Raw genomic sequence first — 14,033 nt, forward strand, 5'->3', positions numbered from 1 at the left:
CTATGTATTAAGAAATAATGATAAATTATGAATATGGTGGCACAAAAATGTTATACCCAGATGATACATGGATTGATTAATAATGTACAGGAATGTAAGAAGAGATATAACTATAAAGCAAAAAAGAAACTTGAAATGAAGATGTATGTGAATTGAAATCGGATCTGCTCGAATACCATCTCAGATTGAATTGAAAAAGAAAACAACTAGGGAGTGGAAAAGGGGAGAGGAGTAGAGAGCGGGAAGGAGGGGAGTTTGGAAGTGAGAAGAGGAGAAAAGAAGAATAGGAAAAGGAGGGGAAGAAAGAAGGGGAAAAGAAGAGTAGGAGAGAGGGTAAGAAAGGGTGGAAGAAGAGAGGAGAGGCGAAAGAGGAGAGGAAGCAGAAAAGGAAGGGGAGGAGGAATGAGGAAAGTAGAAAGGGATAGAAGAGGAGAGAGAAGGGGAGAAGAAAAGGAAAGGTTGTATTAAAATAAATGAAGGAGATGGTGGAAGAGCAGACCCGAACAACTAATTAGCAAATGAAAGTTAAAGAATAAGATGAATGAATAATGATTAATGATGGACAAAAGACTGTACATTTAAATATGTTGATAAAAAATAAAAATAAAAAACTTTGGAGAAAAAAAATTGGCACTTAGAATCACTGTGTGCCTCTCATTCAAGGGTTGCAACACTATCTACTCAAACAGACTTATGATCATTGAACCTCCGGTTCTACACAGGTATTCAAGTGTTTCAAAACTCTTTATCTACTCAAACAGACTTATGACCATGAAACATGCTGTTCTACACAGTCATCATACTTGATTGAATCTCTTAAAAGGAGACAATTATGCAAATTGGATACTAGCATGTATTGGACTTCTGACGGAATTTGTTTGAATTTACTAGAATTATTTTTTGTGCCAGAGATTTCTTTGATCTTTGCTATTGAGAAGAAGACATATAGCCAGCTTTTTAATTTACCCCATGTTTCGTATGTGATGACTACAAGTGATGTGCATCCCTCTGTCCGATTGCTTCAGAAAAAAAAAATCATAGACCTTCCCTGTTTAAACAAACTCTCATTTGTATTTAACTGCACTTCTTCTTATACACTGTACTGCACATGAATTAAGATGACCAGTAAAGACAAATTTACAATTCACATTTAATCGATATATTTAGTCAGAGCTCACCATAACATACTTCAATATGTCAATAAATCAATAAAGTCAATAAATATGTCAATACATTAATTGGTCCTGTAGTTTATAACTTTATAGACCCCACTTATAATTACCTACCAGAAGGGGAAAAAAACCCCTTCAAAGCTATCCAAATCTCAGGAGACGGGGCAACATAGAACATCACTGTCTCAATACATTGTTCTCTGGCTTAAATGTTGAAGTGGGGAAGTTCCCAAACATGTACATATAAAGAATATCAGGCAAACATAAAGATTTATTAAAACTTTCTCTTCATGAGCTGGTGCTTATCATTAAGCTCAGGTCTCATCACAATGATAAAACATTTGGGGAAAAAGATGCACACCAATAAGCCAGCACTGGAGGAGATCATGGAGAAGATCTCCACAGCCAATGTATATTTTCCCCTAGTGCTTAGATAGGTTGGAATAAAACACAACCAAACACTGCAGAAGACCAACATGCTGAAGGTGATGAATTTGGCTTCATTGAAACTGTCAGGTAAATTCCTAGCTAGAAAAGCAGCAGAGAAGCTAAGCACAGCAAGAAAACCCATAAAGCCCAAAACACAGTAGAACATGACCGAGGCTTCATTGCACTCCAGGATAAGTTCTTCAGGTATTGAATGTGCATCAAAATCTGGATATGGTGGGGATGTTATCAGCCACACAGCACAAACACATATTTGAATAAGGGAGCAGGATAGAAGAATGAAACTGACCATCCTTCTCCCAACCCATTTCCTCAATTTGGAACCGGGTTTGGTGGCCATGAATGCTAGAACCACAACAAAGGTTTTGGCCAAGACACAAGAAACTGCCACAGAAAAGATGAGCCCAAAAGCTGGTTGTCGAAAGAGACACACAATCGTATTGGGCTTCCCAACAAATAGAAAGACACAAAGGAAAGAGAGGAGAAGAGAAAGTAGGAGTGTATAAGTGAGATTCCGGTTGTTGGCTTTGACGATGGGAGTGTCTTTGTGTTTCATGAAGATTGTTATTACCAAAGCTGTCATTAAAGAAAAGCAAAGAGAAAGAACAGTCAGACTGATCCCCAAGGGTTCTTCATAGGACAAAAAGATGAGCCGCTTTGGAATGCACATATTTTTCCCAGGATTTGGATATTGATCTTCTGGACATGGAGAGCAGTCATCTATGTCTGAAAAAGAATGCAGATGAGTTGATATAGGAAATTATAGTGTTGGCTTAATCCCAGTATAACTGAAATTTTCCTACCCTTCTCGTTTGATATTTTCCCCTCTGGACATAGATGGCAATCATAGCAACAAAACAACTTTCCTTCTTTCTTGGCCTTGCTGTGTCCTGTCTCGCAAGGATCATTACATAAAGATAAAGGTAATGCCTATCAACAAATGAAAAAGAATATTTTAAGATACAGAGAGGAAAGGAAGTGCTTTGAGTGTTTCTGTGGTATCAACAGATTGAAAATGAGTAGCGGGATGACATAACTTTAGATGTAATTGCTCTGAAATTATAATTAATTAAATCTCTACAATAATTGTATTGATAGCCTTCGTTAACCATCATCACTCTTCAAAGACAATTTCTCTGCTAGTTAGGTAAAGATGTTGGTTTTCTCAACTTCTGAATTTTGATGTCAGCAAACTAAAGAGATTTAGTGTGCTGGCTAGCAGCTTTTACTTCAGAACCATGAAAACCATTGTCCATAATTAACAGGGATCCAGTAAAATATATTTCCTAATATTCAATAGCAATTGCTAGAAAAGTTAAACAAGTATCTTACTGATATCTTTCCTTTCCCAGGAAATTTGTACCTAGTTAGTTAGGGATGACACTGTGACACTTTCATTAATAAAGATATTTAAATGAAGGCAAACAAATCTGGATTCAAAAAGCTAACCTGGTTAAAGCCTACTGGCCATGTGATGGAATCTACAGAAATCTTGAAGAACTTCTCTGCTAGAGCTGTGGGATCTATCACTCCAACTTTGACCCTAAGAAAGGATTGGTTTGGGAATGTGATCCAGTTGATAATATCAAATCCACCAATGAATTCTCCATTTGTATCAAAGGAGATCTTTTCACCAACACTGTTGTTGAATCTGACACTTCTCAGAAAAGAATGAACCTGAAATGCAGAGGCAATCAGAGAGGAACAAACTGAGGGAGGGAGAAATAATTCATATATTCAAAACATACATATGAATGTTTCTTTAAACAAAGACAATATAAACACGTTTTTTATTTTTGTTGTTGGCCAGTATCAAATAAATAACATGGCAATCATTCTAAAATAGTGGTAGAGATTACATATCAGATTCCTGAAATAAAATTAATATAGAATTGCAAAATAAACAACTATGAAAAAAATAAAATTAAGCTCTGTAGTTTAATTGCAAAAGATACTTAAGCCAGATCATTACTAACAAATATGTAATAAATCCTAGGATGTATAAAACTACAATATAATTGCACTCATTTCACACACTAGCAAGGTTGTACTCAAAATCCTACAAGCCTTCAGCAGTATGTGAACCAAGAACGAAGAAGTACACATGATTTTTTGGAAAGGCAGAGGAAGTAGCGATAATTTTTCCTGCATTGGCTGGATTATGAGAAAGCAAAGTACTGTACTTCTGCTTCATTGATTTTGCTAAAGACTTTGATTATGTGGATCACAACAATCTATGGCAAGTTCTTGAAGAATTGGGAGTACCAGACCACCATAACTGTCACCTGAGAAGGTTAATGTCAGCTCTGCCTGATTCAGTTTTGCACCTCACAGGCTTCCTGCCATCAAAGGCTGGAAGACATGGGGAGGATGAAAGAGCAATGAAGCTGTGTTTGTAGGTGTTGGGAAATTGGGAGGGGGAAATGACAGGTGATAAAGACCAGAGTAGCCAAATCTTGTTTGTACCAGCATCCCAAGGACAAGCACTCTGAGAAATATGTGAGTTATCTGCAAACATTTCAGCATTCTCAAAACATCTTGGTGAGCTGTGGTTGGCTGGAAATGGACTGGTCATAGAGGTGGGGGAAGAATGAGATGTGGGTTATGTGGGTTTTTATAACTTGCAAACATGGGAAATTCAGAGCTGGCTTCACATTACTGCAAACAACGTATTTAGTAAAAGAACCCTTTGCTTTAACCAAATGGAGTCCAGGGTTTTTCTTTCCTAAGGAATCAGATTGGGGCAGGTCTGGCACCTGCATGCCAGCCAAGAAGCAACACTTAGAACCAGACATGGAACAAATTGATTGCTTCTAAATAGGGTAATAAGTACAACAAGGCTATATATTGTCACCTTGCTTATTTAAATGATATGCAAAGTACATCTTGTGAAATGCCGAGCTGAATGAATCACAAGCCAGAACTAGGATTGGTGGTACAAATATCAACAAGCTCAGATATGCAGATGATACCACACTAATGGCAGAAAGTGAAAAGGAATTAAAGAGCCTCTTGATGAGGTAAAAGAGTAGAGTGCAAAACGTGGCTTGAAATGCAATATTAAAAAGCTGAGAATATGGCATCTGGTCCCATCACTTCATAGCAAGTAGAAGTGGAAGAAATGAAAACAGTAACAGATTTTATTTTCATGGGCTCCAAGATCACTGCAGATCCCCCTTTTTAAAAAGAAATAATACTCTTCAAATTTTTTAATTTCTTTTTTCAATTTTTAAATTATTTGTTCAAATTTTAATGTTTTTTCAACTCTTAAACATCATTTTTAATTTAATTTTTAAAAATTTTTACAACTTTTTCTATTTCTTTTTTCAACAAAACATTTGAAAAAAAATATAGTTTACTTACTTTAATTCTAAGAGGGAAACCACAGAAAAAAGAGACAGACACTTAAGACAGGAAAGATAGTAATGAATTTTTCAAGAAAACAAAAGGTCAAGAACTCTTGTAAACTAGTAGCAACAAGGAAAATATTTAATTTTTTAGAAATGTTTAATTTTTTAGCAAACAAACAAAGAAAAAAAATGATGGAAATGGACACTGACAGTATAGTGACTTGCAAAGTGTGCCATATGTTTCAGATTACGTCCACATAGCTCAGATACTTTGTCACATGTTGGACTCATTGGATAACACCCTGAGGTTGTGAAAGATTGAAGGCAAAAGGAGAAGTGGATAACAAAGGATGAAATGATTAGGTAGTGAACAATGAACATTAATATGGGCAAATTGTAGAAGATACTGGAGGATAGGAGGGCCTGGGGTGCTATGGTTCATGGGGTTGCAAAGATTCAGAGAGGACTTAGCGACATACCAACAACAATAACTGACATAGCACAGCAACCCATAAGTACAGGTGTTCATTGTTTAATGACTGCTTGTTCAGCAACCATCTGAAATTATAAGAAATTGTAAGTGCAGAACAAGTTATACTTATGATTTCCTTACTGTGCTTGTATGATCACAATTCAGGAAGTCGGGAATGGGCCTTTATTTCTGACTGTCATGGCATTCCACAGTTACTTGATTGTGATTTGTAGTCTATCTTGCTAGCTTTCCACAAGCAAAGTCAATGGGGAAGCTAGAAGGAATTTGGACGTTGTGATCGCATGAATTCCATGCTTTAAAAACTATGCAATCCTCACTTAACAATGGTAACTGGGGTCTGCCAAAATTATTGTTGCTAAACCGCATGGTCAAGTGATGTCACAACTTATACCTGCATCACTTAGCAATGGAAACTCAGGTCCCAATGACCGTCATTAAGTAAACACTGCCAGTAAAATTTACAATATAATCAAAGATAGACTTACTTTTATGAAGTAAAATCTAAAATTAATGACCTACCCCGAAAATACAACCTAGCATGTTTTTTCATGCTGTTCGCAATATAAGCCCTAGTTCAGAGAATCAGCAGCGGTGGTGGGGCGGTTGGGGTAGCCAGCATAGGAGGTGGCAAGGATGCACATGGGGAAGACGATGTCCGGAAGCAGGTTCAGCCTTTATGGCGCCAGGGAGAAAGGAATGTAATACGTTCCACCACCTGTCTTTCCTTGCAGAGTGTGTGGCAAAGCTGGAGGACCCTATTTGTCAGTTGGAACTGCAAAGGCAGGGGCTGTACCATGGCACCACCTTACCCCACCATTTGCTGGCTGTGAGAGGCGGTGCAGTCAGCATGGCTCCACTGGCAGCAGGGGGGTGGTCTGGAGGTCATAGATCTGGGACGACTCGGGTAGCCGAGAGCAGCACTACCAGGAGGGCAAAGAGACCCCATGAGGTCAGCAGCAGCATAGGCCACTGTTTGGAGGCCAGCGGTTGAGAAGTGCCCTGGTAGCAACAGGGCCAGTAAGCATTGGGACCAAGAGAACGGGGCTGGTTGGCTTTCCATCCCCTGTATGTTAAAAAAATAAGAAACCCGAAAATAAGCCCAAATTCTTATTTCGGGGCCTAAAAGAAAATAAGACCAGGGCCTATTTTTCAGGGAAACACGGTATATTCTACCTAGGAAATAAAGTCTTAGTAGAAGAGGTTAGGCAATGGGAATTGAGGACCAAAGGGCAATGACTTCTGGGTGAGATCATCCGTAGCTTTGGGGTGAAGTGTCAACTGTATGCCGATGACACGCAGTTGTACATTTCAACCCCAGGCCACCCCAATGATGCCCTTGACGTGATGTCCCGCTGCCTGGAGGCCGTGCGGATCTGGATGGGGAGGAACAGGCTCAGACTCAACCTCTCCAAGATTGAGTGGCTGTGGCTCCCGATGGCCCGATATAGCCAACTAGAACCATCGCTGGCTATTGGTGATGAGATCTTACGCCCCTCAGAGAGGGCTTGCACCTTGGGCGTCCTCCTGGACTCACGGCTGTCTTTGGAAGATCATATGACGGCCGTGGCCAGGGGGGGTTTCTATCAGGTTCGCCTGATCTCCCAGTTGCGTCCCTTTCTGGATCGGGATGCCCTGCGCACAGTCACTCATGCCCTCGTCACTTCCCAGCTGGACTATTATAATGCTCTGTACATGGGGCTCCCCTTGAGGAGTACCTGGATGCTCCAGCTGGTCCAGAATGCAGCCGCATGAGTAATAATGGGGGTGACTCGTCGCTCCCATGTAACACCCTTCTTGTGCGAGCTGCACTGGCTCCCGGTGGTCTCCGGGTGCGTTTCAAGGTGTTAGTTACCACCTTTAAAGCGCTCCATGGCTTAGGACCTGGTTATCTACAGGACCGCATTCTGCCAGCAATTGCCTCCCACCGACCAATATGCTCCCACAGAGAGGGCGTCCTCAGAGTGCCGTCGGCCAAACAATGTAGGCTGGTGACCCCCAGGGGGAGAGCCTTCTCTGTGGGGGCCCCGGACCTATGGAACGAACTGCCCCTGAACATACGAAGGATCCCTGACCTCCGCGCCTTCCGTCATGCTCTAAAGACCCTATTATTCCAGCAAGCTGGTCTGACGGGATAAAGGATTTTAAATTGGGTTTTGATAGGGGTTTTAAAATGATTTTAGTTGGGTTTTTAAATTCGGCCAATGATTGAATTATTTTAATTAAGTTTTTAAAATGTTGTTGTATATTGTTTTTACCATGGCTGTTCACCGCCCTGTGTCCTTCGGGAGAAGGGCGGTATATAAATATAATAAACTAACTATCTAATGACATTTCTTTTATTGGATGCATTAAAGTAGAACCAGAGTCAACATCAGCAGGGCTGCTGGAATTTAAAATCCTGCATTAAGCGGATGCTGAATATGATGACCGAAATGTCTATCATTTGAAATCTATGATTGTTTCATCCAATGGGAGTACACTGCGCCGAGGTGGTGCAGTGGTTAGAGTGCAGTACTGCAGGCTACTTCAGCTATTTCAGCTGACTGCTAGCTGGAGTTCAGCAGTTCAAATCTCAACAGCTCAAGGTTGACTCAGCCTTCCATCCATCCAAGGTGGGTAAAATGAGAACCCAGATTGTTGGGAGCAATGTTGTAAACTGCTTAGAGAGGGCTTTAAAAGCACTTTGAAGCAGTATATAAGTCTAAGTGCTATTGCTATTGCTAAATGTCTCACATTAATATCTCACATAGGCTCAAATTAACATCCCACCTTGGTCCTCTTCTATTTAGTGCCTGAGATATTAAAAACACTTTTACTCCTTTCCCTTCTTCTCGCAGAGCCGTGTTCCTAGAAGCATATAAGGCTGCTCTCATTCCATCCATTTGCTCTAAAACTATGCATGTGTTGTTATGAATAACTGAGTGTTGAAATGCAGGTGACTCTCAAATGGTCTATGAACAGGTCAGAACCAATGCCTCATAAAATGGGAACATTACAGCTGGCTGAATCTTCTTTGAATAAGAATGACACAATATATCAGTCCTTCCTCTTCCACCCATGGATTGTATGGGAAGATCCTAATCAGGAAATACCAAAAAATATTGGCATGATTCAGTGGTGGGTTCCACTTGCCTTCACTACCAGTTCACTATCGTGAATGCAGATGCCCAGAACGTCCATGATGAAATCCGGGCGGTGGGCGGAGCCTCCTGCCATTGCCACTACCGGTTCACGCAAACCTGGGCGAACTGGTAGGAACCCACCACTGGCATGATTGTACTTTCAAGAATCAATGAATTGTGTCTGCAAATGCAAACATTCCGAATAAAGCATATATAGATCAGAACGAAAACCGAACAGTTGATATACAACTCACAGAAAGGAAATTAGGATGGAGATCAAACCCGCAAAAAGTCAAGAAAAAAAGAAATAGGTCTCACAAAAATAAAAATTTTTAATCTAGGCAACAGCGAAGCCAGTTATCTAAAAGATGACTGAATACATGAAAAGACAGTTGAGGTGAAGTATTGGTTAATATCATCCTGAGGAGAGTGACAGATCTCTGCAATGCCGTATTTTTGGGATGTGAAAAGGCCTTAAACTGTTGGATTGGAACTATCTATTTTGGATTCTTTGATAAATGTATTACGTTTATGATGAGTTATATGGCAAGAGAGTTATGATGGGGCACGCAGAAGATCTGGTTATTACCCCATTATGATGTTTGGAATTAATAATCCTGAAGGAAGCCACTACCACAGATACTATATGGAATATAATTATAATGTTACTCGGGTGGTTGTTTTCTTTTTTTATATATACATACATACATGAAGATATCTATTACTGATGGGGGCAGATAATAACTGAGGATTCTGAATATTTTGTTGGAATTAGGATGTGATATAACCCTAATATGGATGATGGAGTCAACAATCCAGTTTAAAGACATTACAGAAGACATTATATGGAATATAAGTTTAAAGTTATTGACTTTATCTATATAAGGGATATCTTTTTTTTTTTCTTAGTTGGGTGGGCAGAAGAATAAAGATATTAAGAATTGTTATTTTGTAGGAAAGTGGGTGGAGATAGGTCAGCTTACTGATTGTTTAGTTTACGAAAAGGGAAATCTAAGAGATATATTTATGAGAGTGGAGTAGACTAGGAGTTGAATATAAGTAAAATCAGGATTTATTATATAGTTTTATAGTGGAAGGCCGCTTTGAAACGTTATATTATTATATATAAAAGAATAAATATTAAATTAGGATTAATTATATAGTTTTAGTAGAAGGCTGTTTTGAAATGTTATATTAATACATATAAAAGGTTTGACTTAAGAGATATATGTATGGGGGAGGAGAAAAAGGGCAGATTACTGCTAAATCAGAATGTTATTTTGAAATGTATAGTAAAAGGGGGATATAATAATATTATTAGAAAGAAAGGGTCAGTATTTGGGGGATAGAGTAAGGGAATGGTAAAGTATTATACAATCTGTTATGAATTTGGATTTTACTTTGAAGAAGTCACAGGGGGAGGGGTGGTGAGGGGGGGTTAGGGAGGAGGGGGGAGAAAAAAGGGGGGGAAATTTGTATTTGAAAAACTTTTTCAATAAAAAAAAAAGAATCAATGAATTGTGTCTGCAAATGCAAACATTCCAAATAAAGCATATATATAAAAAACAACCACCAATACAGCTTCAACATTCAGTAATAACCTCCCTCCATTTATTCATAGACTGAATTTATGGAACAATAAGGAAGTGGCTTCGCAGGATGGAGGGGGAGCATTTCAGAGAAGTAAAAGACAATTCAGACAATTATTCACAGAATAAATTGCAGATACAGATAGGAGAGTGCTCAGATTGACAAAATTTTATCTATACAAGAAGAAATAATCTTAGAAGAATTACTATCTGTCATTCTTGATTTTGGGCTTGACAGGAGGCTAATTTCATGGAGAGAAACATATTTTAAGAAATTTTGTAGAAGGCCATTTACAATTTTAATATCAGCCTATGAATATTTTGATTACTTAATCCATTATTAAATCTCACTTTTGGGTTTTCAGACATCAATATCCCTGGAGAATATTGTTTGCTGGAGTTTTTGGACACATGTTGCAACTACAGATATGGTGGTTTCTCACTACCCTGATAACACACTTACCTGCCACCACACTTGATTGTGAAAATGTTTCCTTCTTTCTTTTATCATTGTTGTTTCTCTAGATTTGGATAGAGAGAGAGATTGCAAAGCATGTGCCACAGCATAGACCGCATTGTAAATATTATAACTCTGGCCACTCATGCTTGTTTCAAACACAGATGTAGGAAGGGTTTCAAGCTTCTCCTGTCCAGTACATTTCTTCTCAGACTCCTCCATTTTTGAGTTTGGGAAGAAACAACTGAATGCCTGTTCCCAGAAATCTTTCCGAAAATGATCATTCTGATTGTTGGTTGGATTTAGATTGTGAAGAAATTCCTGGAAGTTTTGGATCTCCTTTGTGTGAACTGCAAAGGATACAGCACCGTGCAGAGAATGGATATCCCAAGTTTTATGAACGGAAATTGAAGTATAATCTGTTTGAGCAGTTATAAGCCAAATCTTATTCTTCTTTGGTATATCATCCACTTCTGAAATCTGGAGGATAGTTCTGAGAACTGTTAAGGACTGAATTTCACCATATAAGATTATTACATTGGCTGTGCTGTTCATGAGAACATGGTATATATGTCGGACTTCATCTACGGTTTCATCAAAATCACTGTAAAAAGCTCCATTTGGGAATTCTGCTATGAATTCAGTGCAGATGCCATGCTCAGAAAATGTGGGGAGTACCTTTTGGAGGAATATCTCTCCTTTTTCATCTGTTACTATAAGAATTCCAATCCAGATCCATCTAAAATACAGCAATAACTGCAGGAGGCCCTTTTGTTGGTGGGATTCATTTGGAAACATTTGTTGGAAGAAAACTGCTTCAGTCTCTTTATCTATGACTGGAGAAGAGCCATAGGTTAACTACAGAAAGATAAACATATGCAATTGAAAATTCTATTGTATGTGAGCCTCTGAAATCATATATTCATTTCAGTTGGGTATCTTTCACCTTTTAAACTGAAATTATGCAACTAGTTGTGTTTATTATGAAATATCAACCAAGATGTCACTCTTGAGGTATCAGAAAATATTTTTTTTCCCCTGAAAGTAGTCTCATTGTGAATATTTCAAATTTGAGCCTTAGTTCAATGTCTGGAACGGGGGCACATTTTGCTGTGTCAAATATCACCACCATCGGTTCAGAGTGACAATGATTCATAGTGCTATGATGATTCTATCAAGCAGATAATAATATCTAGGAATCTGAAAGGTCTCTCTTTTTACAAAAAGAAGCATACCAAAGTTTGTGGAGATATGGCAAAATGATAATGTATATCCTCATCACATCTTACCTGAGGAACTTTGTAGATTCCCAATACAGTTACCATGTGAAGAGACATGTCCGGTGCCCCAATGACTGCAGCCAAGGTATTTGTGATCCCACACTTGTAGTTAGGGTTGAATTTGCCCTGAGTGAAAGGCAGAAGCATTGAGGCAAAGAAAGTCTGGCTTGGACTAAAATTGCTGTTAAAAATGTGGAAGCCCAGCGTGACATTGGGTAGGATCTGGGGATTTTCATTTATCTCTTTTACAGTAAACACTAAAGCCAGGATATGCTGGTAATTCTGAAAAACTATTCTGTAAAACAGAATTAGAAACAGCACATTAAGAAAGGTCTGTGTCTCATTATGGCACTTACAATCCTTTCGTACAACATATTTTGTGGAATGTGTGAAATAATTCTTGTTTCTATATGTGAGAATGGTTCACTATCAAACTGCAGCTTTTAAGAATGGCTTACATGGAAAAGGAAATTGCTACATTTTGGTACCTGAAATAAAGAATGAGAAAACATGTCATGGGAAATATGCTTTTTCTTCCGTAATGGTAGAAACAGCTTCATATTCATATGGAATTAATTTGTATGGAATTAAGCCATACATACCTGTGATTTGTTATAAATGGAGATTTGATCTCCATTTCAACTATTTCAACTTTAGCTAGAAACTGAAAATATAACATCAGATAAAATAAACTGAGGCATCATATTTTAGATGTTTCTATCAGGAGTTTTTACCACCAGTGGAAAACATTTCAAGAATGATATGATTTACCAGTAAAGTTCAGAGCTTGACAATAAATTAATGATATACTTACATAAGTCCATCATGAAATGCCTGCGAAGGATGTTGAGTGAACTCAATGGGGTCAGAAAATATCATGAATGCAGAAATAATGCCAGCAATGTTAACATCTCCAAGCTGATGATAGGTGTGCCGAATAGGAAGAGGCTCCCGAAAGTCACATTGAAGGATAGGATTATTCTTGCACAGCACTTTAGGCAATACTATTAACAGTATCTCCACCAATAGTAACATCTTTGATGAGTGTCTTCTTTCTATGTAGAAATGCCTCTGTCTTCTACAAGATCTTTGAAATAGACCAGAGAGATCTGCCTCCTGGTGATGTTCTTCAGACAAAACTAGGGAGTGCAACAGACTATCAAATCAACTCACAGAGCTTTGGGGCTCCCAGCCATGGGTTGGAATAGGATGGGGACAATAATTATCATTATTCAGTGTTAGTTGCTCCTATTTTCATGGAGTCCCATAGCATTTGGAAGAGGCAAACTGGCTAATTTTATTATGATCGTGAGGCAGTCACATATGTCTCATTCACAATTTCAAGACATGTGAGGACTTGCAGAGGCAGGAACGCATGAGCCACAAGACAAAAAATAAAATCATTAGGTCCATAAAGCGAAATAGAGCTGAAAATATATGTATTTATAAAGGCATTACTGTAATTCTATTCTGTCCTGTCCTGTCCTGTCCTGTCCTGTCCTGTCCTGTCCTGTCCTATCCTATCCTATCCTATCCTATCCCATCCCATCCCATCCCATCCCATCCCATCCCATCCCATCCCATCCCATCCCATCCCATCCCATCCAGAGGTGGGTTTCAGCAGGTTCTGACCAATTCTGGAGAACTGGTAGTGGAAATTTTGAGTAGTTCGGAGAACCGGTAGTAAAAATTCTGACTGGCATTGCCCCGACCTATTCTCTGCCTCTCAAGTTCCAGCGGATTGGGAGGAAATGGGGATTTTGCAGTATCCTTCCCCTGGAGTGGGGTGGGAATGGAGATTTTACAGTATCCTTCCTCTGCCATGCCCACCAAGCCACACCCACCAAGCCATGCCATGCCATGCCACGCCACCCAAGCCATGCCATGCCATGCCATGCCATGCCATGCCAACCAAGCCACAAACACAGAAACGGTAGTAAAAAAATTTGAAACCCACCACTGATCCCATCCCATCCCATCCCACTCCATTCCATTCCATTCCATTCCATTCCATCCCATCCCATCCCATCCCATCCCATTCATTCTTATACTATACTACACCACATTCTCTACCCCATTGCATTCCACTCCATTCCAGCTGGTGTAGTGCAGTTATTTGTGGG

At 39.1% G+C, this 14,033-nt stretch overlaps 1 protein-coding gene across 1 annotated transcript; it reads right to left on the reverse strand.

Moving 5' to 3' along the window:
* Positions 1–1,446: 1,446 nt before the first annotated feature.
* On the reverse strand, positions 1,447–11,955 carry LOC139324874 (vomeronasal type-2 receptor 26-like). The gene is made up of 5 exons (XM_070954623.1): positions 11,920–11,955; positions 10,637–11,488; positions 3,069–3,296; positions 2,423–2,549; positions 1,447–2,345 (listed from the first exon to the last, which is right to left on the reverse strand). The coding sequence occupies exons 1-5, from the start codon at positions 11,953–11,955 to the stop codon at positions 1,447–1,449; spliced, it is 2,142 nt and encodes a 713-aa protein (XP_070810724.1).
* Between the last annotated feature and the right edge of the window lie 2,078 nt (positions 11,956–14,033).

The sequence above is a fragment of the Pituophis catenifer genome, unplaced genomic scaffold, assembly GCF_029215685.1.
Source record: "Pituophis catenifer annectens isolate HBS135680 unplaced genomic scaffold, rPitCat1.0.hap2 SCAF_15, whole genome shotgun sequence".
Taxonomy (NCBI): domain Eukaryota; kingdom Metazoa; phylum Chordata; class Lepidosauria; order Squamata; family Colubridae; genus Pituophis; species Pituophis catenifer.